This window comes from Cynocephalus volans, chromosome 8 (genome assembly GCF_027409185.1).
Source record: "Cynocephalus volans isolate mCynVol1 chromosome 8, mCynVol1.pri, whole genome shotgun sequence".
In the NCBI taxonomy this organism is placed as follows: Eukaryota; Metazoa; Chordata; class Mammalia; order Dermoptera; family Cynocephalidae; genus Cynocephalus; species Cynocephalus volans.
Window position 1 is genome coordinate 122,332,185 of NC_084467.1, and position 23,225 is coordinate 122,355,409.

Genomic DNA, 23,225 nt, shown 5'->3' on the forward strand with positions numbered 1-23,225 from the left:
CGTTTATCTATCCATAAATCCATCTTGGTTTTTTCATGCATATCGAAGTAAATTGCAGACAACAGTTCATTTTCCCCTGAATACTGGCATGTATATCATTTACTAGAGTTTAATATTTGTTTGCAGTTGTTTTTTTCTTTTCTGAGGCAAAATTTCACACCTTTGAATGAGTAAATCGTGTACATTCTCTGAGTTCTGACAAATGTACCTGTGTATAAATTTACTACTTTTCTTGTATATACCCCTTTCTCATAGTTTACAGAAAAGAAAAAACGAAAGGAAGAAGCACAGAGCACAGCATTATCCACAGAATATTCTATTCTTTTCTAAACAGTCAGAGGCTTCCCTCCCTCTCCTACCCCCCAGCTTGCCTCTCACCCCCTCATTCTATCTTATAGCCAAGCACCGCTAGAAATACCATTTTAAATCAAATAAGAGGGTTTATTCTGCACTTGCCTGTGGTTCTGATCTGATATGCCTTCTTTTAAAGAGACTTGCATCTCTTTTTCATAAGAAAATCTTCTGAAATATATAAAAATAGAAACTCATGATATTTGAAACTTAAATTACAGTGTGATTTCCTCACTTATAAGATAGTACATTTCTTTCCCTTTTTCGTCTTTTGCCATTTCTCCCCTTTCTTCTCTAGTATCCTTGAGGTTAAAGTCCAGTTCATTTTCTGATGCCTCCCTAAACTCATACAGACTTTTTATTTTTCAAAGTCACACACCTACCTAAAATTATACTTTATATCTCCTTAAGGAAGTGATCTATCATGAGAGCGTGGATGTCCATCCTCAGCCAAGCCTATAACTAAGAGGACACTTTGTAAGAAGAGGATGAGGTTCTGTTGAAGGAAGCTTCAGGGCCTTCCCTCACCTGAGCTTGGGGTTCTAGAGAGACCCAACATGTATACTGGGGGCTCTTTGCCTTTTCTAGAGGGGTAAAGGATCAAAAGCACAGCTTAGAGTTCTGGGGGTAATTTGAGTCTCCACCAAAAACCAATATGAAAAGTACTAACTCATGACATTTATTGAATTCCCTACTATAGTCTAATGTCTTTATAAACTTTGTCATCTCTATTGTATGGATGAAAAAACCAGGACTCGGAAAGGTTAAGTAGTTTACCTGAGATCAAATAGCCGGGAAGTGATAGAGCCAGGGTGTGAACCCAGGTCAGTCAAACTCCAAAGCTTCTGTTCTTTCCCTTTATGCTGATGGACCCTTGAATCCCTCGTCCTTATGCTAAGTGAAAGGAGTTGGAAAAAACCTTCCAGTAAGATAATCTGTTATGTTGCCTGTTAATGAATATTTGGAGCCTGGATAATACAGAAAAGAACTATAAGAACTCAGTTATGACTATTCTATTGTGTATCCACTCAGGGTAGCATATGGAAGGCTTAAGATTCGTTGATTCTTTTATTAAAATTAAATCTGGAAAATTATATAGAAAGTCTTCCCTGAGAATATCCTGCTGCACACCTCTATTATGTCCTATTTGGTTAGCCAATTTAGACAATGTTCTAGTGATCATACACAAGAGAGAGCAGAGATTTTGGATCAAGTGTCTCTTCATGGAGAGATATCACAGTTCATTAAAATAGAATGCAAGACTGTTCCAGGAATCTTGGTGTGAAATATCCATAGAATCAATAGAGGTTGTTTTTTTTTTTAGATTTTAAATCTGGGAGACAATAGATGGAAAAAAAGAGGAAAAATTGCCTTTGAATTTAATAGATTATACATATTAAATGATGGTTTTAGAAAGTGGAAGATCAGCATTGAAGAAACTGGGGTAACAACTTCAGAAGCAACAGTCTCTCCCAGACCACAGAGAGGACAGAAGGAGCCACCCCTTTACTGGGCCAGGACTTTTACCCAGGATTTCCCTCCTTTTTGTGGTACTCCACGCCCGGCATTTTTAATAAGCTAAAAGAATAAATATGATGTAGTGCCGGGATAATATAATATGAACAAAATTATAAAAACTAAGTGGAAAAAAATGACAAAAATTACAAAGAGCTAGGAAGTAAGAAAAACAGACAGGCAGAAAGAAAGAGTATACTAATCCACTACAAAGCAATGGAAAGATATTAATTGGCAGGAGAGTGATAAAATGTCATGTAACATGGCAACATGAAGGTTAAAAGCAATTATGACACACAAGTACTAAAGAGAACAGTGAAAACATAAAATAAGCTAGGATGTGTAGTTAGAATGAATAACTTCAGCTCAGATGATACTTACAAAGATTAACAAACAGATCAAGTAGTAATAAAATAAGGAAGTAGTATAAAGCAGTAAATTAAAGAACAATTAAAAAACAATAAGGATAGAAAATTCACGGGCTAAAATGACAATAATCATATTAATAGCTAACACTTATTGACTTCTTACTATGTGCTAGGCACTTTCTATGCATTAACTTATTTAGTTCGAGTTTATTAGAAAATGAGGATTTTTTAAATGTGAGGAAGCCAGTAAAGTTCAGAGGGGGGAAAACCAGGCATCAGAATAACAACACAACAAAACCTCTGAAGGGTAACATAAAGGGCCTGCAGATGTCAGTTTTCATTCCTTGTCTGATGTGATGATTTTTGCTGTTGAAAGCACCAAGTACCTGGTCTGGTACTTTTCTTTCACTTTCTTTCTAGAAGAAGCTTCCTGAAGTGCGTGGCACTGTGAACGTCTATCCTCTTCCCCTCTTGTCCTGGTAAGATTGGCCTTTCCTAGAGGCAATCCTCAGTGGTGAAAGTTCTCAATCAGTGGAAAGAGCCCAGAGCCTATGGCCGTGGGCAGACATCTCATAACCTACTCGTCTTCTGTGACTTAGCTCAGGCCTGTCTTCTCCTGGAACTATTTCCTAGTTCCTCCTAACTATGCCAACAGAGTACTTAGTACATGAGCTGGAATGGGAGCTCTTTTCTGATCCTTATCTTTACTTCCTGTTTAGACCATACAGTTCTGAAGAGAAGGATCACAGTTTTATGTTCCAGCTCTCAACTCAGCCTTGGTACATAGTAGGTGTTTAATGAAGGCTTTTTGAAGTGAGCCTGGTTAGAACTGTTGACAACGAGGGGTTTTTATGCCTTGTTTTTGGTTTGTTTTTGTTTTTTAAGCAGCAACCACACTATTGTGACTGGTCTTGCTGTCTGTATGGTACTGCCACAAACATGTATTTTTCTTGTTCTATCTAGAACATCCCTCCTGTAAGAGAATGGCATTTTTGTTCTTTTTCTTTCCATTCACCACAGCCTGGTACCCACCTTTTACCTCCAACTTATTTATACCTTGTACCTTATAGTCTTTGCCAACTCATGCCAGAAATCTTTTACAGGTCCATATTCAGAGACTATATGTCTGTGGCTGTTGTTTCTCTTTCCGATGCTTTTCTGTGGGACAGACATTGTCTCTGTGGCCCTGAGCTTGATCCACACAGTTCATCCATTCACTCATTCACGCATTTGTTCAGCAGGCATTTCCTTGGGATCCTATGATTAACTAGTAACTGTCTTGGGCATTAAGGCAGAGAAAATAAAATGGCCTGTTCTTAAGCAGCTCTCTGTTTTGTCTATGCTGATTTCTCTGATTAGCTTATTTCTATTGGCCTTAATTTTCATGGAAAGGGAAAAACAACTGACTAGCACTCTTCACATGTAATTGCATTTTGAAGAGAGTTATGAAATCACTTGCTAATTTTCTCTTCTCTGAGGAAAAGAGTCCCAGTTCCTTTAGCCTTTCTTCCTAAGACTTGTATTTGGCCACAAATTGCAGTGGCTTCTCTTCTCTGATCAGCTCTAGATGTGGCCCCATAAAACAAAAACCTGATTTAGATGCAGGCTTTCCTTCATATGCTTTATTTAAATTTTGCATTTATTTTTTTTCTGATTACAAATTAATATTTAATGTAGAAAATTTGAAGAATGTAGGAAAATCACACACAAAAAAAATTTACTGACTTTTTGTTTTATACATTCTAGCATTTTGTATATAAGTGAGTGTTTTCCGTGTGGGTATAGAAAAGTTACATATCACTTTGTAGCCTATTTATTTTCCTAAAAATATCTTATGAATATTTTCCATATCATTAAACCTTTTTCTCAAACATAACTTGAAGTAACTGCAAAGGAACCTGTTATAGGGAAAGCCCATAATATATTTCATCAATCTCTACTGTGGAACATTTAAGCTGTTTTCCGTTTGTGTTTATTTTATTTTATTTTATTTTTACTGTTACTGTGGTAAGCTTCATAGTACAGAAAATTTAGTGCATGTTTTTTATTATTTATTCAGATAAATTCCTAGAAATGGAATTGCTAGATCAAAGGACATGTACAAGTCTAAGGTCTTTATGCTGTATTGTAAACTTTTTTACTGGAAGCATCTGTTAATTTATGGTTCCCACCAGTGGTTTATGATAGTTTCCATTTCCCCACACCCTCAATAATAATATCTTAACAGTTCTTTAATCTTTGTAAATTATCAGATTATGAAATGGCACCTCATTTTTATTTTAATTTGTATCTCTGATTACCAGTGAGATTGAACACTTTTCATATGTTTATTGGCCTTTTATATGTATTTTTGAAATGTTTGTCATTTTCTTACTGATTTCTAAGAACTCTTACACAATAAGGATATTAATCCTTCTGTACTTGCTCAACATTTAGAAAACAGAGAAAATTCTATTTCCTTATAAAGGAGGACTCATGGGGAATAAGGCTCCAAGTCTCATCCTATCTATTCCTGTGAACAGTTCTTCTGAGCGAAAGCTGAATTGTTATCTTAGGAAAAGCAGAGGCAGATCTACAGGTGATACTGGTGTTGATCTTAAAAAAAAAATTAACACTGCAATCTGAATTAGCTTGACATTTTCTGTATTTCTCGTCTATAAAGAAACTGGGGTTGTAAAATAGAACCTAAGAATTTTCTAAAAGAACCTAGAAATATGTCACTCAAAAATTTCTTTGAAGATTTACCCTATGCCTAGTATTACCCTAAGCCAAATAAATAAATCCTTGACTAGTTTATAGCCAGGTTTCTGAAATAATAAAAGCTACGTATATCTGAAAAACTTTCTTGTGACCTTAGCTAAAGTCAAGAAATGTTTTCCAAGTGACTAGGTGTTTTCTCTTCTTTCAGATGCTCTATCAGTCTCCTGTGTCTCCTTTCACCACCTGTAAGGTCACACATTCTTCCAGGTTGTTGGACTTGCACATCTCACCATCATCTGCCCTGCCTTTCTCATTCCGTAGTGGCACATACACCGAAAAGCCAAGTCAGAAATTCCTGGGACTATTTAAAAGGAAAATATAAATATTAAAATAATCAAAACCCCTTACCCTTGGATGAGAATCCCAGAACCCTCAGCATCCACTGAATATCTCTAGAGTTGTGTTAAATGAATTCAGAATTCTTGAGTACATAGTTTTTAAACTCTTGCTCTCATTTCATCAGTAAATAGGATTTTTAAAACAACATCCTCCCATAAATAAATTAGGCACAGTGGAGATTAGCACCCCATTCTAGCTCAACATTCTCTGTTTTTCCCCCAGCTTCCCACCATATCTACCCCCATCCCTCCGTTAGCTGTAATGACCCTGCAAACACTAAATGGCATTTGAGTGCATTAAGCAGCAAACTCTCTAGTGACATAGCAATTATGGCTCTGAAATAGATTTGGTGCGTCACGGAAGATAAGGGTTTTGAAAGTTTCTGTTGTGATTATAGCTTGTAACTCCCACAAATAATAGGCTTCCAAATAAGAGGCTGCCAACGGAGCCTTTGTGGCTTTTTCTCAGTGATGGCACGTAAATTGCTATTAATGTCCTAAGTGTACTTGAATATGCCAGTCTTTGGGATGTGGAGTTGGCTCAGTGTCTCTCTTTATGTGGCATGTCATTGTTGGTCTGATAATCTGGGGTAATTGCTGTCTCTTGGATGGTCAGAAAAGTGTAAGGGGTTTAGCTTCCTCTTGTGATGTTAAATAGCCTCAAGAGTTACACCACGAGGGCACGCTCACACATGCTGGCTGTGCGCGTGTTCCATGTGTAGCCACTGTTCATCATTAAGATGTGGATACAATCTCTGTATGTACCCTTAGTAATAAATAGCCTTGTCAACAAAGCCTAAGTAAAATCAAAGCTTATAAAAATGAAACGAAGAATTCAGGGCTGCACAGAATCAGCTAATCAGATAATTTTTACTGATAGTAGGGAAAAAAAATACCCTTTCTTAAATTATCTAGGTTTGGCTGTATGAGTAGACATAAATGTCAGATGTCTTACATAGCCACTCTTCTCCAGGATAAGCAGCAGCTGTGTGTGTGTGTGTGTGTGTGTGTGTGTGTGTGTGTGTGTGTGTGTGTGCGCATTATTTAGGTGTTATGAGTACTTTCTGAACATATATTAGCTGTACATGAATATAATAAAATATGTGGAAATTATGCATGTTTTGAACACTGTGTTGATGTGTATAAGTGTGTATATGTTTTGATTTGTGCAGTTCTGCATATAGAGGATGTTTATTCAGATATAAATAGAGTTCCCTACACCAAGACACCTCTATTTAGCTGAATCAAGCTGAGCTTATTTTTCTTTACTGGATCGGGATAACCTTTGAAACATGAAATGAAAACAAACTTTAAATTTTAACCTCCTGTATGTACGTTTCTGCTAAGGACCACTTAAGTCTGTAGGACATGGACACATTAGGTCTAACTGTCCTATTTCTTTCAGAAATAAGAAAGGAACCCTGCCCTAAACCTGGAAATGTGTACTACCTCATATCCTGTGTGAGCTACAGAGAGACTCAATTAAAACCATCTTCTGTGTCCCAGGTGCCACATAAAGCTGTGTTAATTCTGGGCCTTCACAACAGGTTAATTAGAAAAAGATAAAGCAAAGAGAAGCTGAAGTAGATCTTGAGCTCAGAGTGGATGGACCTGCAAGTGCACTTCTATAATGTGGCATTAGGGTACTGGCAAGATGACCCACTAGGATGATGTTGTACTTGATAGAGTCTTGCAGTTGGATTTTGACTGAGCACCCCTTAGACAGCAGTTAGGGTGCATGCAGGATAAAATTTGAGGCAGTAACTTATAATAAGAGCATTCATATTCTTACCAGGAGTGTATGGGTCAGATTTCCCATCTTACTATACAGGTCTTAGACCAGGACTCTGCATTTCCAGCGTAGGATAAAGCACTTGACTGGCAGGGTGGAGCCTCACATGGTACTGCCTCAGAAGTATAACTCTGGAGGAAGGAGTGGAGTTTGTCTTGTCCAAAACCAAAGCTGATGAGGTGGATTGTGGCTTAGCAGGGTGTTAGAATCTCCTGACCTTCCTAAGGCCAGTCTGTGGTGTATTTGTGCCAGCCCCTTAATAAACAACACAAAGATTCCCTGATGGTGAAGCAAAGAGCACATGTTATCCGCCTTCAGCTGTGAGCATCAGTAGCAGCCACGCTCTGCGTGTGGTGACCACACACTCACACGCTCCCAGCTTTCAAAACTTGAAATGTCCACAAGGCAGTAGCATGTAATGAGGACTAAGTCTGGCAAATCCTAGTTTCTGAGTTCTCATTTGTTCTTCTGAGAAGCAGGAATAAGAGATCACACGATATTTATGTACCCTTATATATTCATGATCCAGAGTGAGAGAATTACCTATAATAATTCCTGCGCAGCTGTGCAGTTATGATGGCACCAGCAGCCAGGCAGCCCTGTATTCACAGGTGCAGGACACCCAGGAAAGCCTTCAAAGCCTTCATTTTTCCATCCGTTCAACTCCAGTGCTTAATTGAGCAACTGCTGCATCAAATAGGATCCTTGTCCTCTATTGGCTTGTTCTTGAATGATCTGCCATCTCACCAAGGTTAAAAACCCAAAGGCCTCCATGTGGTGGCCTGCAAGGCTGACCAGCCCTCCCACTCTTCAGCCCCATCTAGCTTCATTGCTGCTGTGTCTCTGTACTACATTCTTTCTGGCCACCTTCGAGTTTCTCAGAACCTTCGGACAGGCTTCTTTTTCTGCCTACAGGGCTCTTTGCCCCACTCTTTATTTTTCTATTTTCTGTTCGTATTTAGGCTGACTTTTCAGAAGCCCCTGCGAGGTCCCTGTTTTGTACTCTCTCCCAGCACTTATTACCATCTACGGTCTATATCTGTTCTTTTGATGATGTATCAAATGTCTGTTTCCCACCAAACAGTAGACTCCTTAATAGCAGAAACCAGATATTTAAAAAATATATTTTATCTACCTCTGTATGCAGTATGTAGCACAAGGTAGGCACTGAGTACGTTTTTAAGGAATTAAAAACTAACTGATTACAGTGGTGCATACATGGAGATTTAAAAAGATAAATGAAAGCCGCGTGTGGTTAAATGTCAAAATGAGGGGTCAGAATGTCAGTGGTATTGGAATTGAGAGAAGTTGGCAATGGTGTGCCTCGAAGAAACCTGCAAGAAGGAGGTGACTCTCAGGCTGGGCCTTGGAAGATGACGTGGATTCCTAGAGACCAGAGGTGATGGACAGGCAAGGGCAAAAAAACCGTCTCTTGACTTCTCTGTAGAGTAAGAGGAATCCCAATTTAGCAATGGGAGATCTACTGTTTCTTCACAGCAGCTTAAACTACAGAAGTCCTTGTACCAAGGATACCTGTTCGCTACCAGAATGGCCTATTTCACTGCTGATCTTTCTGAATATACAGACCTGCATAGCAAGATCTCAGGGTTCAGTGGGGCATGGTGGGAGCCAGACTAGACAGGTGGGTGACATTGATGTGAAGTCACCAGGGACTGACCTAGTGCTAGGTGGCAATCAGAGAGGATATCCCCAACAGTCGAGGGGCCATGATAAGAGGAATTCTAGAGCCAGCAGCATGAGATAATCCACGCACAGTAACGACCTCTGGGAAATATGATGGCAGGTAGTAGATGGTGAGCTGAGGTTCCAGAGCAGCATTCCAGTTGCAAGAGCAAATCACTGTTCAGACTTAAAAGAACTGCCATAAGTAGCATGAAATGAACCAGAAGTTAGGCATAGGCTTGGTAGAGATGGTCTCAGCCATAAGGAAGAAGTTCCTGTATGAAGATACGGATGCCAAATGTCAAAATAAGGCAAGCAGCAACATTGATTCTATGTTACATATGATACCAAACTAGGCCAGAATAAAATTTCTTCTGAGAATACATGTTATTACCATATAGAGTTCCCAGATTTAGCAAATGAAAATATTGCATGGGACATACTTATACTCAAAAATAATTTATGTTTATCTAAAATTAAAATTTAACTGGCTGTCCTCTATTTTATCTGGTAACTCCATCCCCATATCCTAAGGAGGAATCTGAATCTGCATGTGGGTCTCAGCCCCCGAGAGAGAAAAGACAGGGAGACAAGAACCCTATAAGCCATTTCCACATGTACCCAATAGACTTTGTCTATTCTGTACATTTTTGTAATTCCCACTATTCCCAAGGTGGTGACTTGGAGATGCAGGGTGGGATGTCTTCCTTCTCTTTGTGTCTGTCTAGAAAACACTCCTTGTTGAGGTGGTATGTTGACCTGTGGCACTGCAACAGCCAGGATCCAATGTCTTTCTCAACTGTTTTCTCTAAAAACAAAACAGAACAGCATAAATGTTAATCATAGTTACCTCTTTGGGATTAGCTTTGAAGACCAGATCTTCCTGATGCCAATTTAGTAAGAGAAAAGTTCACTGCCTGGAAGCAGAAGTTACCCAGAAACTTGGCACTGCTTCTGCTCTGTCTGTTGGACTTTTTCTAGGTGTACACAGCTATTTACATGTCATCATACTGAATTGTGGAGATCAGGGAACTCACAGCCCATATCCCTCCACATCCGCAATGGAGGATAAGTAAGTGTTACAGTGCAACTAAAAATGTTTATGTCCTTCTCCGTATGTCCCTCCAAGAGACATTTCTCAAAATCTATGATGCGTCAGGCACTGTGGCAGGCACTCCGGAATCAAAGATAAATTCCACAGCCCTGCTGTCATGTTCCTGTAGGTGAGACAGACATGTGAAAGAAGAAATGTGATATGGCGGCACAGGTGCTGTGCTATAGGCACTTACAGAAAACTGGGGGACCTGCAAGGGGAAGAGGTGTTGCTGGAGACAGATGGCGGTGCGAGGATACTTAAACTCAGTCTCAAAATACAGCCAGGGTGTGAGTGGAATGTAACTGGGTGAGCGAGGGCACTGTTTTCAAGGGGAAAGAAGCAGGCATGAGGTGGCTGCTCTGTTAGGGGAATTGCTAAGTAACCTGATAAGATTGAAGTATTAAATACAAGTGTTGGGATAGGGAGTAAACAAGGTCAAGGCCACTGAAGACCTGATGAAGACACTGAACCTCATCTTAAGATAGCCAGAGATAGGACGGGAGGGGTGGGGTATCAGACTGGGCAGGGATCTGTTTACTACTGCAAAATTACCCAGGGAAAATTTGAATCCTTTGAAGTCCCTAAGGGGGCTTTCCAATGGCATCTTTTCATCCCAGAGCATGTCTTGGTAAGTGCTCACTATGTAGTCGGGGGAAAGTGTTAAGTATATCAGGAAACAGAGTTCTTATAGCTTGATAGAAAAATGATGGATCTCGAGTGTGACCTCTACTGTGTGAGCTGATGTCTCCGTGATGTATAGTGACTCTGTGTGTGTGTGCACAAGTATGTGTGTGCCTAGAGAGGGCGAGGGGATGCATCAGTGTTTCTTTCACTTCCTGGCTGGCCCCCCCAGTGCCCGGGTGATTGAGGGACTGGGGCACGTACTCCTCCTCACCCACACTGAAGGCTTCCCTGGTAATGGCATCTGGCCCATATGCAGATTGAGCTCAACTCGGCGCTGACATCAGCTGGTTTGTGGCACCTCAGCGTATTTCTGGGTTGCAAATGAGAGTTTCTTAGTGCCAGGCTCGCATGGTCTGTCACATCAGGTGATGAATTCTCTGCATCAAAGGTGTGCTGTGCTGCTAAGGTAAGTGCAGAGAAAGAGGGAAGGAGAGGAGATGGGATCTGCGGTTCTCAGCCCAGCAGCCGCTGCTCTGGGCTAAAAGCAGAACTGGATCCACAACAGTGAGGGCGAGTCAACTGCGTGTGGCCCCTGTTCTATTTCGAGGAGGGTGACAGAGAAGAGAGAAGTTAGGTGCAATTCTGTGCCTTGTGGCTTGTCAGGAGAGACCATGTGGGTCTTCCCAGCCACCATTGCCCCACCCTCGGCTCAGTAGCCCGCTCCCTCCACCTCCCCAGACACATGTGCTTTGCCTCGTCTTTTAGATGGTGTTCTAACAAAATTTGGTGTGTATTGAATTGTGTGCCAAATTCATTAGGGTAGGCAATAGAGTCGTCATTTTTGTTACTGAAACATTTTGTTTCCAAACATTTTTAATTTGTGTTTTGAAAAATCCAGATTTTTTCACCTTGGAAACCTGCTGCATTGTGTCCTAATTTTATATTCTGTTAGCTTCTCCCTCCGTGAGGTTCCAGGTTGAGCCTGCTCTACTGGCTTAGGCTCCATCTGGTTGAAATAAAAGCTAGATTGGGTCCTGCTTCCCAGGCCGTGCATCACAGGCCACAGAATTACCTGTAGAACTGGGTGCAGATGTAGACTCTCTTCCATGAGGAATGATTTCCAAGGTGAAAAGGGCGTATTTGCTTTTGCAGATTTTACTCCCAGCCCTGTAGCCCCTCAGTGTGGTTTCTGACATTAGTATTTTGAAGTATGTTATGTGTTCATTATAAGGGATAGTTAGCTTCAGAGAGTGAAGGGGACAGTGGGATGCAGAAGAAAAATAAGTCTTATTTCCTGCCACCCCCACACGGTAGCTAAGGAGAGCATCCTCTGCTCTCACTGTGCCCAGAGATAAATAAACACACAAAGGCGGAGTTTCCTATTTAATATTCACCCGTAGTCGAGGAAGAGGAACAGAATTGCTCCCCAGGGTTAACGTGGCGGTAAGCGAGGTCAGCGGTTTCCCAAGACGGTGCAGCCGCTGAACGTCTTACATTAAAGCTGGAATGATACAGCTGAAGCAGCCAAAGTGATTTACAGGAAACCCCGTTAAGTTGGGTTTGCTTGCAGTTTCTGATCTTGTGGAGGTTTTCGTAGCAACAGCAGCATATGATATAGCATTGCATAAAGCACCTCCAGAGAAAAGGATTCTTCCACATTTCCCAGTATTAGACATGCTTATTATAAAAAGTGCTTGTGTTTATTTAATTTGAACTTCGTAGGCTGCTGTGACATAAACTTGGCAAGAAGTAGGGGTCACAGTTGGGATTTCCCGGGGTAGGGTGACCCGCAGTCCCATTTTGCCCAGGCCTCAGGTGTCTATTAGAATATGAGACTTTCAGTGGTAACATGGGAGAGTCCTGGACAAACTGGAGTGGTTGGTCACCAAATCTGAGGCACGCATGTTTATGGATGGAGGAAGAATGGAAAAAAGGGAGCTGAAGAGATTTCTTTTATGTATTTATTTTAATAGAAGATTTTAGATATTCCTCTCTTCACTGAGGCAACTAGCATAATTAAAATGCTGATTTTGATATCAGCTTGAACTAATTCCTGTCTCTACCATCTGTGAGTTCCCTGTACCTTCTGGCATCTTATGTACTGGTCTGAGAAAATAGAACTTTTTAAGAAAAGAGATCAGATGTCTACTGTTTGAGTTATTTCAGATCAGAGATGACTCAAAAAGAAGTCTCTCAGAAACTTCTGGGCAATACAGAACACCTTGCCAATTCCTTCCTAATGAAACACCACAGAGCTAATTTTCTTCACTAATGGCATCATTTTTGGCACCATTTATTGTCATCTTAATGGAATTGTAGTATGGCTAAAAAATAGTAATAGTGGTGATTTGTGAGCAGTGTAATAAAACTCCTTTGTGCCATGTGCTGCGACATGAATATTAACTGCTTTCATAGAGCTTCCTTATCTACCTGTCTCAGACCAGGTTAATTCTAAGATCTATGACTTTCTTCTCTTTACTCTGCTTTGTGACATTGCATTCAAAGAATCTCTGTCACATGTCCCTAAAATCCCATACTGCTCAGCCAACACACGCACCCATACCCACCCCCCCACACACCTGTCTATCTATCTATTTACCTGATAAACAGACACACATGAAAAAGATTATTAGGATAGACAGATATCAAAATGCTAATAGTAGTTATCTCCATGTAGTAGGCTTATGGGTATTGTATTTTTTTTATGCTTTTCTATTTTCCTAATATTATATGATAAGCATATATTACTTTGATAATAAAAAAGATAAATGACATTAAAAGATTTCTTTGGAGAAAAATACATAAAACCACCATTCTCAGTCAGCCTAAAATAGCATAAGTACATATGAAGGGTCTTCAAATAGTTCATGGAAAGATTTGTATTCTCTTTTAATTCCGTTTTTCGAAGAACCCTTGTATATGTTCTTGGTTGGGAAGGGAGCCTACCCCATGACAAATCTGCATCAGGAATTTGAATTAATTCTTGATTCTTGATGCTGATTTTACTAGAGTCTTGGCCCCAAAAAGATGAAAAAGTCTTCTGTTATGAAGGAAAGAGTTCTCATTTCCCCCCCATTGTTCTCTGTCTAATCTCCTTTTTACAAACGACAAGGGGAAACATCCTCCGACAGAGACAGGGGAGCGAGAGGAACTACCTGACTGGATTAGCGGGTGGATTGGCCTTGAGAGCAGTTCTGGTCATTGACCCACGACTGAGAAGGAATATTCCTGGCCTTGATCAGGATGACCTTTTGCCCTCTTGGTACCCACATCTGCTCTTTAGTGAGGTGTAGACAAAACCTACCCTCATGCTGAAGTAACTGGTGGAGATACTTTGAATTAAGAGCCTGGCTTTCCTGGGAAAATTGGAGCATCGTTTGTGTGAGCCAATGAAAAAAAAAGATAAATGAATGAAAAGGGCAGAGAAAAAGGAGCCTGATCCAGAGGTTAGGAGGCCTGTGTTCTCCCTCCGTCAAGAACCAGGAAGCCTGCTTCTCTCTTGCTCCCCTGCTCTCTTAGGAATGAAATGTGGACGGACTTTTGCTAGCACCTAGGAAGGGCCGGGCACTCTCTTACACACTGTGGATTAAGCAGGAGTACAAGCAGGGGCCCCTCCCAAATGGCAATATTAACCCCTGCCCCATCTGCCCCACAGTTTTCAGGGAATAAAATGAGAGGAAAGTGCAATAGAAAACATTTTACCAGGATTGTCTAACCTGGTCTGTGTGACATGAACATTTCTAGAGTTTCAGGTTTATTCATTAATTCCAAGGGAACACAGTGAGTAGGAGGGAAAAGGCACTTTAGCTTGCTTATATTTCAGTGCTTTAAAATATACTCATATAAATAATCATGAATTAACCACTATAGTAAATCATTCTTCAGCTATTTCAGTGCTGGGATATTGTTGGAAAGGGGTGGTCACTACATAAATCCTTTTAGAACAACTTCATTGTTTGGATGCCACTTGGATCTAGGAAAATGACCTGAGAATGTAGATCAAGCTTGTAGCTTCCCATCTCAGCACCTCTCTAGGTATGTTCACGCATACCAGTCTCTACGGTGTTGACACCACTGTTACCTGTTATCTTCACCTGAATCGCCCTCCATACTTTTCAAGGCTCACCTCAAAGAGTGCCTCTTCCATGAAATATCTCCTGATGCTCCAGCAAGATGTGATATTGCCTTTATTTGAAACTTCTTAACAATGAGGATCTACCACTTATTAGGCTCTACCTTGAATTATAGTTCATTTGTGGGCTTATCTTATCCCTCTCCTGGAGGACATGAACTGCATCTCACTCATCATCATATATATACCCAAGAGCACCTTCCATAGAACAGATACCTGGAATCTCATAAACATAAGGGACATCCAGCACTGGAAAGGGCCTTAAAAAGCAGTTGGGCCAATCTTCGTATTTTTCAAAAGGGAAGACCAAGGCCAAAGAGGTGAAAGTGCTTCACCATTGCCAACAGCTAGTTGTTGTCAGAGTCAGAACTAGAACTTCAGGTCTCTTGATCTGCAGGGCAGCTGTCATTCCACTGATAGCTTGGACTGAATTACAGAGTCTGTGAGAAGTATAAACACATCACACAAACAGGAGGTGTATCCAAAGTCTCATTGGGAGGACCCACACTCATATGAGGGTGGGGGGAATATTATCACCCACAATAATAGCTTCCCCTTTGATAAGCGTCCCCATGTGCCAGGCACTGTGCTAGGTCCTTTACACAAGTTAGCTCATTGTCATTGTCTGCTCAAAAGGCCACCCGATCTCAGAGGACTGACTTCTCTCCCTTTTTCCCTTCTAGGCTAATGGAGGTTGGCAGGATGCTACTACCCCTTCATCAGTGACCTCCCCTACAGAAGGCCCTGGCAGTGTTCACTCTGATACCTCCAACTGATCTCCCAGCAGTCGCATCCCGGCTGACCCTGTGCCCCAGTTGGGGCAGGGGCAGGAGGGAGGGTTTCTCTCCCAACGCTGAAGCGGTCAGACTGGAGGTCGAAGCAATCAGCAAACACAATAAGAGTCTCCTTCTCTTCTCTTCTTTGGGATGCTATTTCAGCCAATCTGGACACTTCTTTATACTCTCTTCCCTTTTTTTTCTGGGTAGAAGCCACCTTTCCCTGCCTCCAGCTGTCAGCCTGGTTTCCACCACCTTCCCCACCCCTGTCCCTCTGTCCTAGACTCCCGGGGTCTCTGTCCTCTATTACATCACTGAAGGATATTTTCAACAATTAGAGGAATTCAAAGAGGAAAAACAATTACAAAGAAAATAATAAAAGTGTTTGTATGTTTTCATGCTGGTGGTTTGAGGAGCCAAATTTACCTCACTCGGGTCCCTCCGTCCCTACGTTGACAGGCAGTCCTTCTCTGTTTCTCTTGTTACTCTCACTACCTCTCAGCAGGAATGTGCCACACTGCCCTACTCATTCCTGGCCTCCCGGCCTTTTCTTGCTCTTTCTCCCTGGGGACAATACTGATTGGAACACTTTCCTGCTCTTCCTTCCCAGCCCCAGGTATTCCATGGGGACTGCCATAGCTGGGCTTTGAAAGGTGCCGCATTTTCGGGTTTCAGCTCCGGTAGGTTGATTCCCAGACAGGAAATCAGGCAGCAGGGGTGGGTGCAAGGAACAGCAAGGGCAGAATTCCTACAGACTTTTTCATCCTCCTCACAGCACCCCCTAGTTTCAGAGGCACAGTCTTTGGACACCATTCAACACTTAGTAAGCAACGTCAGAACCTACTGCAAAACCAGGTCTGAGTTAGGCATGGTGGCGAATGCATCACTAAGGAGCAGAAGGTTCTTATCCTGAGACCTTTCAACAATCCCTTCACACACGCGCGCACACGCGCGTGCACAGGTAGGCACATGCGCAATCAGACACCTTCACTTTCCCAAGATGCCATATGCAAATCCCTACGTTAGTAACCATAGCACTATACCTTGTGAGCCCGAGAAAGAGAATTAGCCACTCTGAGTGAAGGTCACTGACACATAGAAGCAATATGTGTCTGGGGCTTCCAGGACCTGCAGACTCCCCAGCATGTGCTTACTAGAATGGTATTCACAGGACTAGATCATGATGGCCAGGTGTCCAGTGTAAACTACTCCTGTTCTCACCACCTTTAGAGCTCTCAGGGAGCCACACACAGTACTTAAAATGTCTATAATGGATTTGGTTCTGTTTTATTTTTGTTTTCATATTAGGCACATTGTATTAATTACCCGAAGTATTATACAACACCATGTTCTTGATCTTGACCTTTTGCTCTAGAGGAGAAAGTTGTGTAAGGATGGCTAAGGTGAACTTTTTGTTAGCTTAATTTGAAGACCTGAGAGTTGTGGGGGAAGGGAATGAAATGTTTTCATTGAAAGCATCACAGTGATTTTTATTTGCTGGGAACATCTAAGAGAAAATAGTAGGTACCAGAATGCTATTTTCGAATGCCACCTGAGCTTACACTTTATGGAGCCAACTCTACCAGCAATAAAGATGGCAGCTCAGTCACTTGATTAAGTGCGAGATGTCAAATCTCTTGGTGCCTCATTTTCTTCATCTGTAAAATGGGGATTTTTCTGCCTGGATCACCAAGAGGCTTTTAAGAAACTAAAGAAATTGATTCCATTCATATCCAATCTGTAAATGTGAAGTCAGGGAAAGTAACATCCCTGAGATAAAATGGTTCCTGCCATGGAGGGACAAAAATGGTTTTCCTTTTCTAACTTCTGATTGCCATCAGTACCCTGATGTCATCAACATGATGACAAAGAGAAGAGTTATTATTGGATTTTTTTGTTGTTGTTGTTTTGGGCTGTTTGGTTTCTTAGGATAGAGAAAATCTTCCAAACTAGAAAAATAGGACCTGGTTCTCGTAGTTTGTACTTGAATCCAATATGTGGCCTTGTAAGTACTTGGTCCCTTGTCACATCTACTCTGCTTGAGAGGCTCCTAGAGAGCGGTACAAGACCTTGGGGGGTGAACATGGCCAGCTAACAAGGTCATGGAAATTCTGCATGGCACTGCAGTAATGAATAGAAAACACTCCTCTGTGTGTGCTGGGGATGCTGGGGACGCTACCTAAGAAACTCAGATATGTGTATTTGAAGGACATGCAAAAAGTAAATATCTGGCAAAATGCGATTTTGTCTTGATGACTAAGGGCACTGGAAAGACAGTGTCTACTAAGCTGTGCCATAATCAGAACAGAGCCAGATAAAGAGGATGCCTGGAAGGAGCATCTATGTGACCACTCTATAGTTACTAGAGCCAGCAGAGAACTTTGTCTTAGTGGCAGGAATATATTGAAACTATAGGAACACAGGAACATGGTTGAATCACAGCTGCTTGACTTGTGGCAAAGCATGAAGGAGATACAGAAGTGTTCTCTTGACAACAAGAAGAATGACTCTAGGTTTGAATAGAATGATTGTCACGTTAAGTTCATGAAAAAGAACAGAGCCTTGCTGCATCGGCACAGGCAGTTTCTCTCTCGGCAGTACTTTCCACCGGTGACCGCCTCTGCCAGCATCTTCCCCGCCCCACACAGTCCTCTTTACGTCCAGTTCCTTTCCCGCAGCCTCCCTCCCCGCCCCTGCGCCCACTTTCAACACCGCAGCGTGAGACCTCTCAGCGCTCAGCAAAGCATGAGAGCTCTGGCTGCAGAAGGCTGGGGATGGGAAGAACGTGCTCTGGAAATACAGCTCCCTGGGGATTCGTATTAGGTCAGCCTGTAGATGCCAAAATGCACCCGGGATCCCTTCATTTTCTAATGGACGTGAGAGTGCTCCATTTTCCCTGACAGCATAGTCCCCCTGAGAAATGATGCTAGACCTTGGGCTTGCCCACCTTGTAACTCTTCATTATATCTTCCCTTTCATCCCCAACTCCTCCCCCTGGCGTGCAACTGACTCTGTGCAGTATTTTTGCCAAGTGGCACCTTCTTTCAACGTGTTTTCTATTTCGCTGTGGTGGTGGTTCTTTATTTGCTCATTGCCTTCTCACACACATACCTTTTTTCCCCTCTTTCCTTCTGCTTTTCGTTTTTCTGCCCAGAAAAACCTGACTTCGATACCAAAAAAGATAAAACTACAGAAACTCAAATTTAAAAAAAACTTAAAAAAAAAAAAACTCAACCATCCTTTCAGCTTTATTAACATTTTCCATTGTTTCTTGCAACTTGTGTCTCGTTCTTTGTAGTATTGATGACGAACATTTGATAATGAATGTTCTTGTATATTCAGATAAAGAAAAAAAAAACCAAAAAAGCGGTCTGAATTTAATAGTGTTTATAATAAAAATTTTAAAAATGATCCTCATAGCACGCAAAACAGGATGGGGGATTTCCCCCCTTCTTTCTGTGACAATGCGCATCATTCCTGCATTAGTTTTTAACACCAAACTACCTACATTTATCATTTCTCCCATTTTTTTTTATTTTCTTGCATTTGTGAATTAGTTCAAGAATGCTAGAAAAGTGTCGAGTTGTGCACATCCATTTCTTGTTTCACAATGTTTAAAAGTGACAGTAATTCATTTTGTAAACTTAAAAAAAAAAGTTGGAATAGTGAGCATAATAGGTACAACCTAACATGTTATTATGTTTATTAACTTTGAGACCCAGAAATAAATTCTTTTCTTTTCTTTATTCCTGCTCTTAAAAATACAAAAAAAAAAAAAAAAAAAAAGTGTTTTGTTTTGCATTACTTTTGGTTTGTTTATTTGGGGCGGGGGGGGGGCTTTTTTTTTTCATTGTCAGGATTATGATCTTGCTGTTTTTTTCTTCCTTACATATGTATATGAGGGGATGTGAAAAGATGTCATTGGTAGAGTAGGCTGTTTCCTTGTTCTTCTATTTGGCTCCTGAATTCAGTTGACATCAAAAACAAAGATAAATCCCATATTGATGCCTCATTGCTCACCTGCATTTCCAGAGCATGTGGCACTCTTGCAGTGCATGAAAAAAATAAAGTCAGGGACTTTGTTTCTCCTTTGGCCTTTTAAAATGTCCAGGGGATCTTTTTATATTGTAGAGAAAGGTTTTTGCTTTTTTGATTGTGAACATCACAACTAAGTGCTTTCTTTTCTTTCTCCCTGATTAATAACAACATTCCATGAAGCTTCTTCCAACTAGAGAGGATTTTTCTTCCAGAAGACTCCCACAGGAGGTACTAAATAGACTGGATCCAGGAAGTGGTCCCTGGGGCCAGTCTGCTTTCTGATCCCTTGAATCCTGATATTGGCTGAAGAGTTGGTGGGATATTGAGCCAGACTCAATGTGTAGTTTTAATGCTTAGAGATGGTTTGATTTGCTGACAGTACACCTCCCATTAACCTCTGATTCAGGCAGCTGCTTAAAGCAAATTGTGAAACTGGCTTGATTTGGAATGTTTTTATTAGTTACAGGAAAAAAGAAAGCAATATTATCTGGAAGAAACTTAATTTTGAACATCTCTCATTCAACAAATTAAGGACAGAAAGCAGCAGCCAAAACTTAAGCGAGAAAGTAAAGAAAATATAGAATGTGGAGCAACATTTTAGGAAGTATGTTCACCCAAACACACGTGCTTTTGTTTTTAAGTCATAAAAAAATAATGACAATCTTTTCACATCACCTTTACAGTTTCAATCCCTAGCTCAAAGCTTTCTGGAATCTTTTTTTTTTTTTTTTTTTTTTGTAAACTTGTTTTTCTTTTGTTAAAATAAATGAAACATTCAATGTTTTCTCCCCTTTCCTCTCTTATTACTTCTTTTCTTTCCTTTGGCATTTTCATTTTGAAGTGCTTTCTTTGGGTTGTTGGTTTTATTCTCCCCCTCCCCCTCCCTTTTTCTTATTATTCAGAGTATAAACCTGCAAAACTCTGCTCTGTTTTGGTTTTGAAAGTTTAAGCTTTTCTGCTTCTGTGAGAGCACAGGCTTCTGTCCCTTTTGATTCCAACTGAAATTTTGTGTTCTCTAATGATACTAACATGGTGTAGGTTTTACAGTCTCCTAATTTGTACTGGTAATGCATATTCCAAATAAATAGTTTCTTTTGTTGCAAAAAATATACTTGTATTTTGTGCAAATTTCTTGTCTTACGTGCTGGCAACTTCTTTTTGCCCACTAGGTCTGGGTTAGTTAGTGTGGATTTTAGTTTGAATTGTTGACCTAATCATTTAAAGGTCTACAAAGCATGACAGTGGGGCAAAGACCTTATAGGCCACCAACATCACTCAGGAAATAAGAAGGAAAAGAAGATCATTTATGGGCAAACATTAGCTGTACTACAGGGGGCAGAGCACCCCATCTTGTCTGCTTATCTGAAACTGGCAGCCATCCACCAAGCACCAGTTAAAAGAAATACCAGGGATATTTTCCACAATAAATTCTAAGTTTCTAAGTCATGGCTGTTTGCCCAGTGGTTTCCTTTCCTTCTCTTTGTCTACTGTGATCTGGTCATAAGGAAAATTGTAGTTCCCAAGAGATGTTTCAGGGAAAGAAATTCAGGTTACAAACAGTACTCACTTGTAGGCTCTCAGAAGTAAGCTAGATGGCACTCCAGTAGACTTGCATACCTATCATCTGTTACATCTACCATCCCATATAAGCATTTCTCCCAATAGTTTGTCTGCACTCACATTGAGCCCCTGACCTTTGAGGTTATGGTCTGTTTCAGAGTTTGATGTCTCAAGTGTTCTGGCCAGAACACCAGCCCTCCACACCAAAGTCTGTGCCCCAGTCTTTCGGACCATCTTCTCACCCATGCAGTGGGATGGAACTTCTTGTCCAGCTTTTGGCATGTCCCTCTAGGGCCATCACATGTATTGTTTTCTCATTTTCATGCTGTAACTCTCCTAGGAGGCTCTGCCCAAAGCCCCTGTGAGGCAGGTATGTGTTGAAAGTTGAGTTCACTCACTCACTCATCCCAGTCACAATTCCAATCCATAGAAACTAGATGAAAGGAATAGAGAGCCAATGGAGATCAAATTATATTCATGGACAAGCCAAGTGCCCAACGGCCTCAAAAGTATAAAGCTATCTGCTAATGTTGATTTGGCGAGCATTGCCGGGGCCAAAACAGAGGCCTCGTGTTCCCTCTTCAAATCCAAATATTGAAACACACTTATAGGAGCAAGCAGGCTCAGACTATCTCCTTTTCCAATTGCATGGAGAATTGTGGACCTAAATCACCCACCTAGTGTATTATTTAGAGTGGTACTAAACTACTGTAACAAATAGAACAAAAACATATAATGCCTCAAATGCAGTGCAGGACTATCCTTCATACCTAGCCAGCAAAAGAGAAAGAGAATGAAACTTCTTGAAAAGCTTGGCCAAGACCTCAGTTCCACTCAGGCTCCTAAATGCAAGGTTTAGGGGAAAGGTTGGGGGGCTGGAAAAGTAGTCCCTGGCAAGGCAGTTGCCTCCTGGCAATAACTCCACACAATAACTGTATGGATAGCTGTCTATCTCTGTCACACCTGGTGACCAAAAGGATAAGTGAGAGCAAAAGACAACCCCACACGGCTGATTCATTGACTGGACACTGCCAGAAAAAACAGTTCCAGTCAATATTCCAGACTCAGTTTCATTACTCTTCAGTGGGGAGGCTTGAGCAATGGGTATAATATGTCCAGAGTTGTTTATTCCAATATCGCCCCTAAAGGAAGAGGAAACGGAAGTACCATCTTCTATGGAAATGTGAGAATGAGAGAGAAACACCCCCTCTTCCCCAACATTATTCAAATTTACTTTTCTAAGCTCAGGCCCCAGCATCAAGCCTGTGGTCATCAGGAGGGGAGAACTGCAGTTGATTAAAGCAGCGTATTAGTCCATTTTTGTGTTTCTATAACAAAATACCTGAGATGGGGTAATTTATAAAGAAAAGAGGTTTACTTGGCTCATGATTATGGGATGGGTACATCTGGTGCGGTCCTCAGGCTGCTTCTGGAAACTCATAGCAGAAGGTGGAAAGGCAGCACATGCAAGGAGATCACATGGCCAGCAAGAAAGCAAGAGACAGGGAGGGAGGTGCCAGGCTCCGTTTAACAGCCTGCTCTTGTGGGAACCAATCCGTTCCTCACTCACCCCCCAACCAAGGGGGGGTTGAGTAAGGAATTAATCTGTTCATGAGGGATCCACCCCCATGACCCAAACACCTCCCAACACTGCCACATTGGGGATAAGATTTGAACATGAGCTTTGCAGGAACAAACATACCCAAACTATATCAGGCAGCCTTGTTCCTTCTTCAGGAGGTCACATCTCCATGTTTGCTGCTAGCTAGAGGATCAAATCTGGATGGCCAGCTGTCATCTGAGGAAGTATCAGAGAGTATAGATATAAAGCCTTAAGATCACAAAATCTGATATGCTCAGTCCCCTTCCAGAAACCATAGATTTCTACATGACTATCCTTACAGAGTTCTACCACTTATCCACTTTAAAAAAAGACATGCAGCAAAATACAAGTTTTCTGGCCACTATTTGGTATCCAGATTACAGTCTTTCTTCTGGAAATATCCAGTGTGGATGATGGCACAAAAACTCAGTCTTATGAAATCATCCAGTGGGTGACTTCAAGGAGGATGTTTTAACCTGGATGTAAGAATCAGAGGGCCAGAGCTGGAAATACAGCTCTGCTTTGGGAGCTTCTCTCTCATTCCTTGTGTAAGAGCCACTACAGTGTACAAATAAAGAGAGCAGTGGCT

General features: G+C 41.2%; 1 protein-coding gene across 3 annotated transcripts in view; it reads left to right on the plus strand.

Moving 5' to 3' along the window:
* Positions 1-15,833, plus strand: part of PBX1 (PBX homeobox 1) — a 272,555-nt gene extending 256,722 nt beyond the window's left edge. For 2 of the 3 annotated variants that reach the window (XM_063105495.1, XM_063105494.1), the window contains one exon: positions 15,343-15,833. In XM_063105495.1, coding sequence (XP_062961565.1) covers positions 15,343-15,435 — 93 coding nt within the window. In that variant the 3' untranslated portion in view covers positions 15,436-15,833. The remainder of the gene's footprint in view (positions 1-15,342) is intronic. The other variant, XM_063105496.1, reaches the window with a different exon arrangement.
* Positions 15,834-23,225: the final 7,392 nt, after the last annotated feature.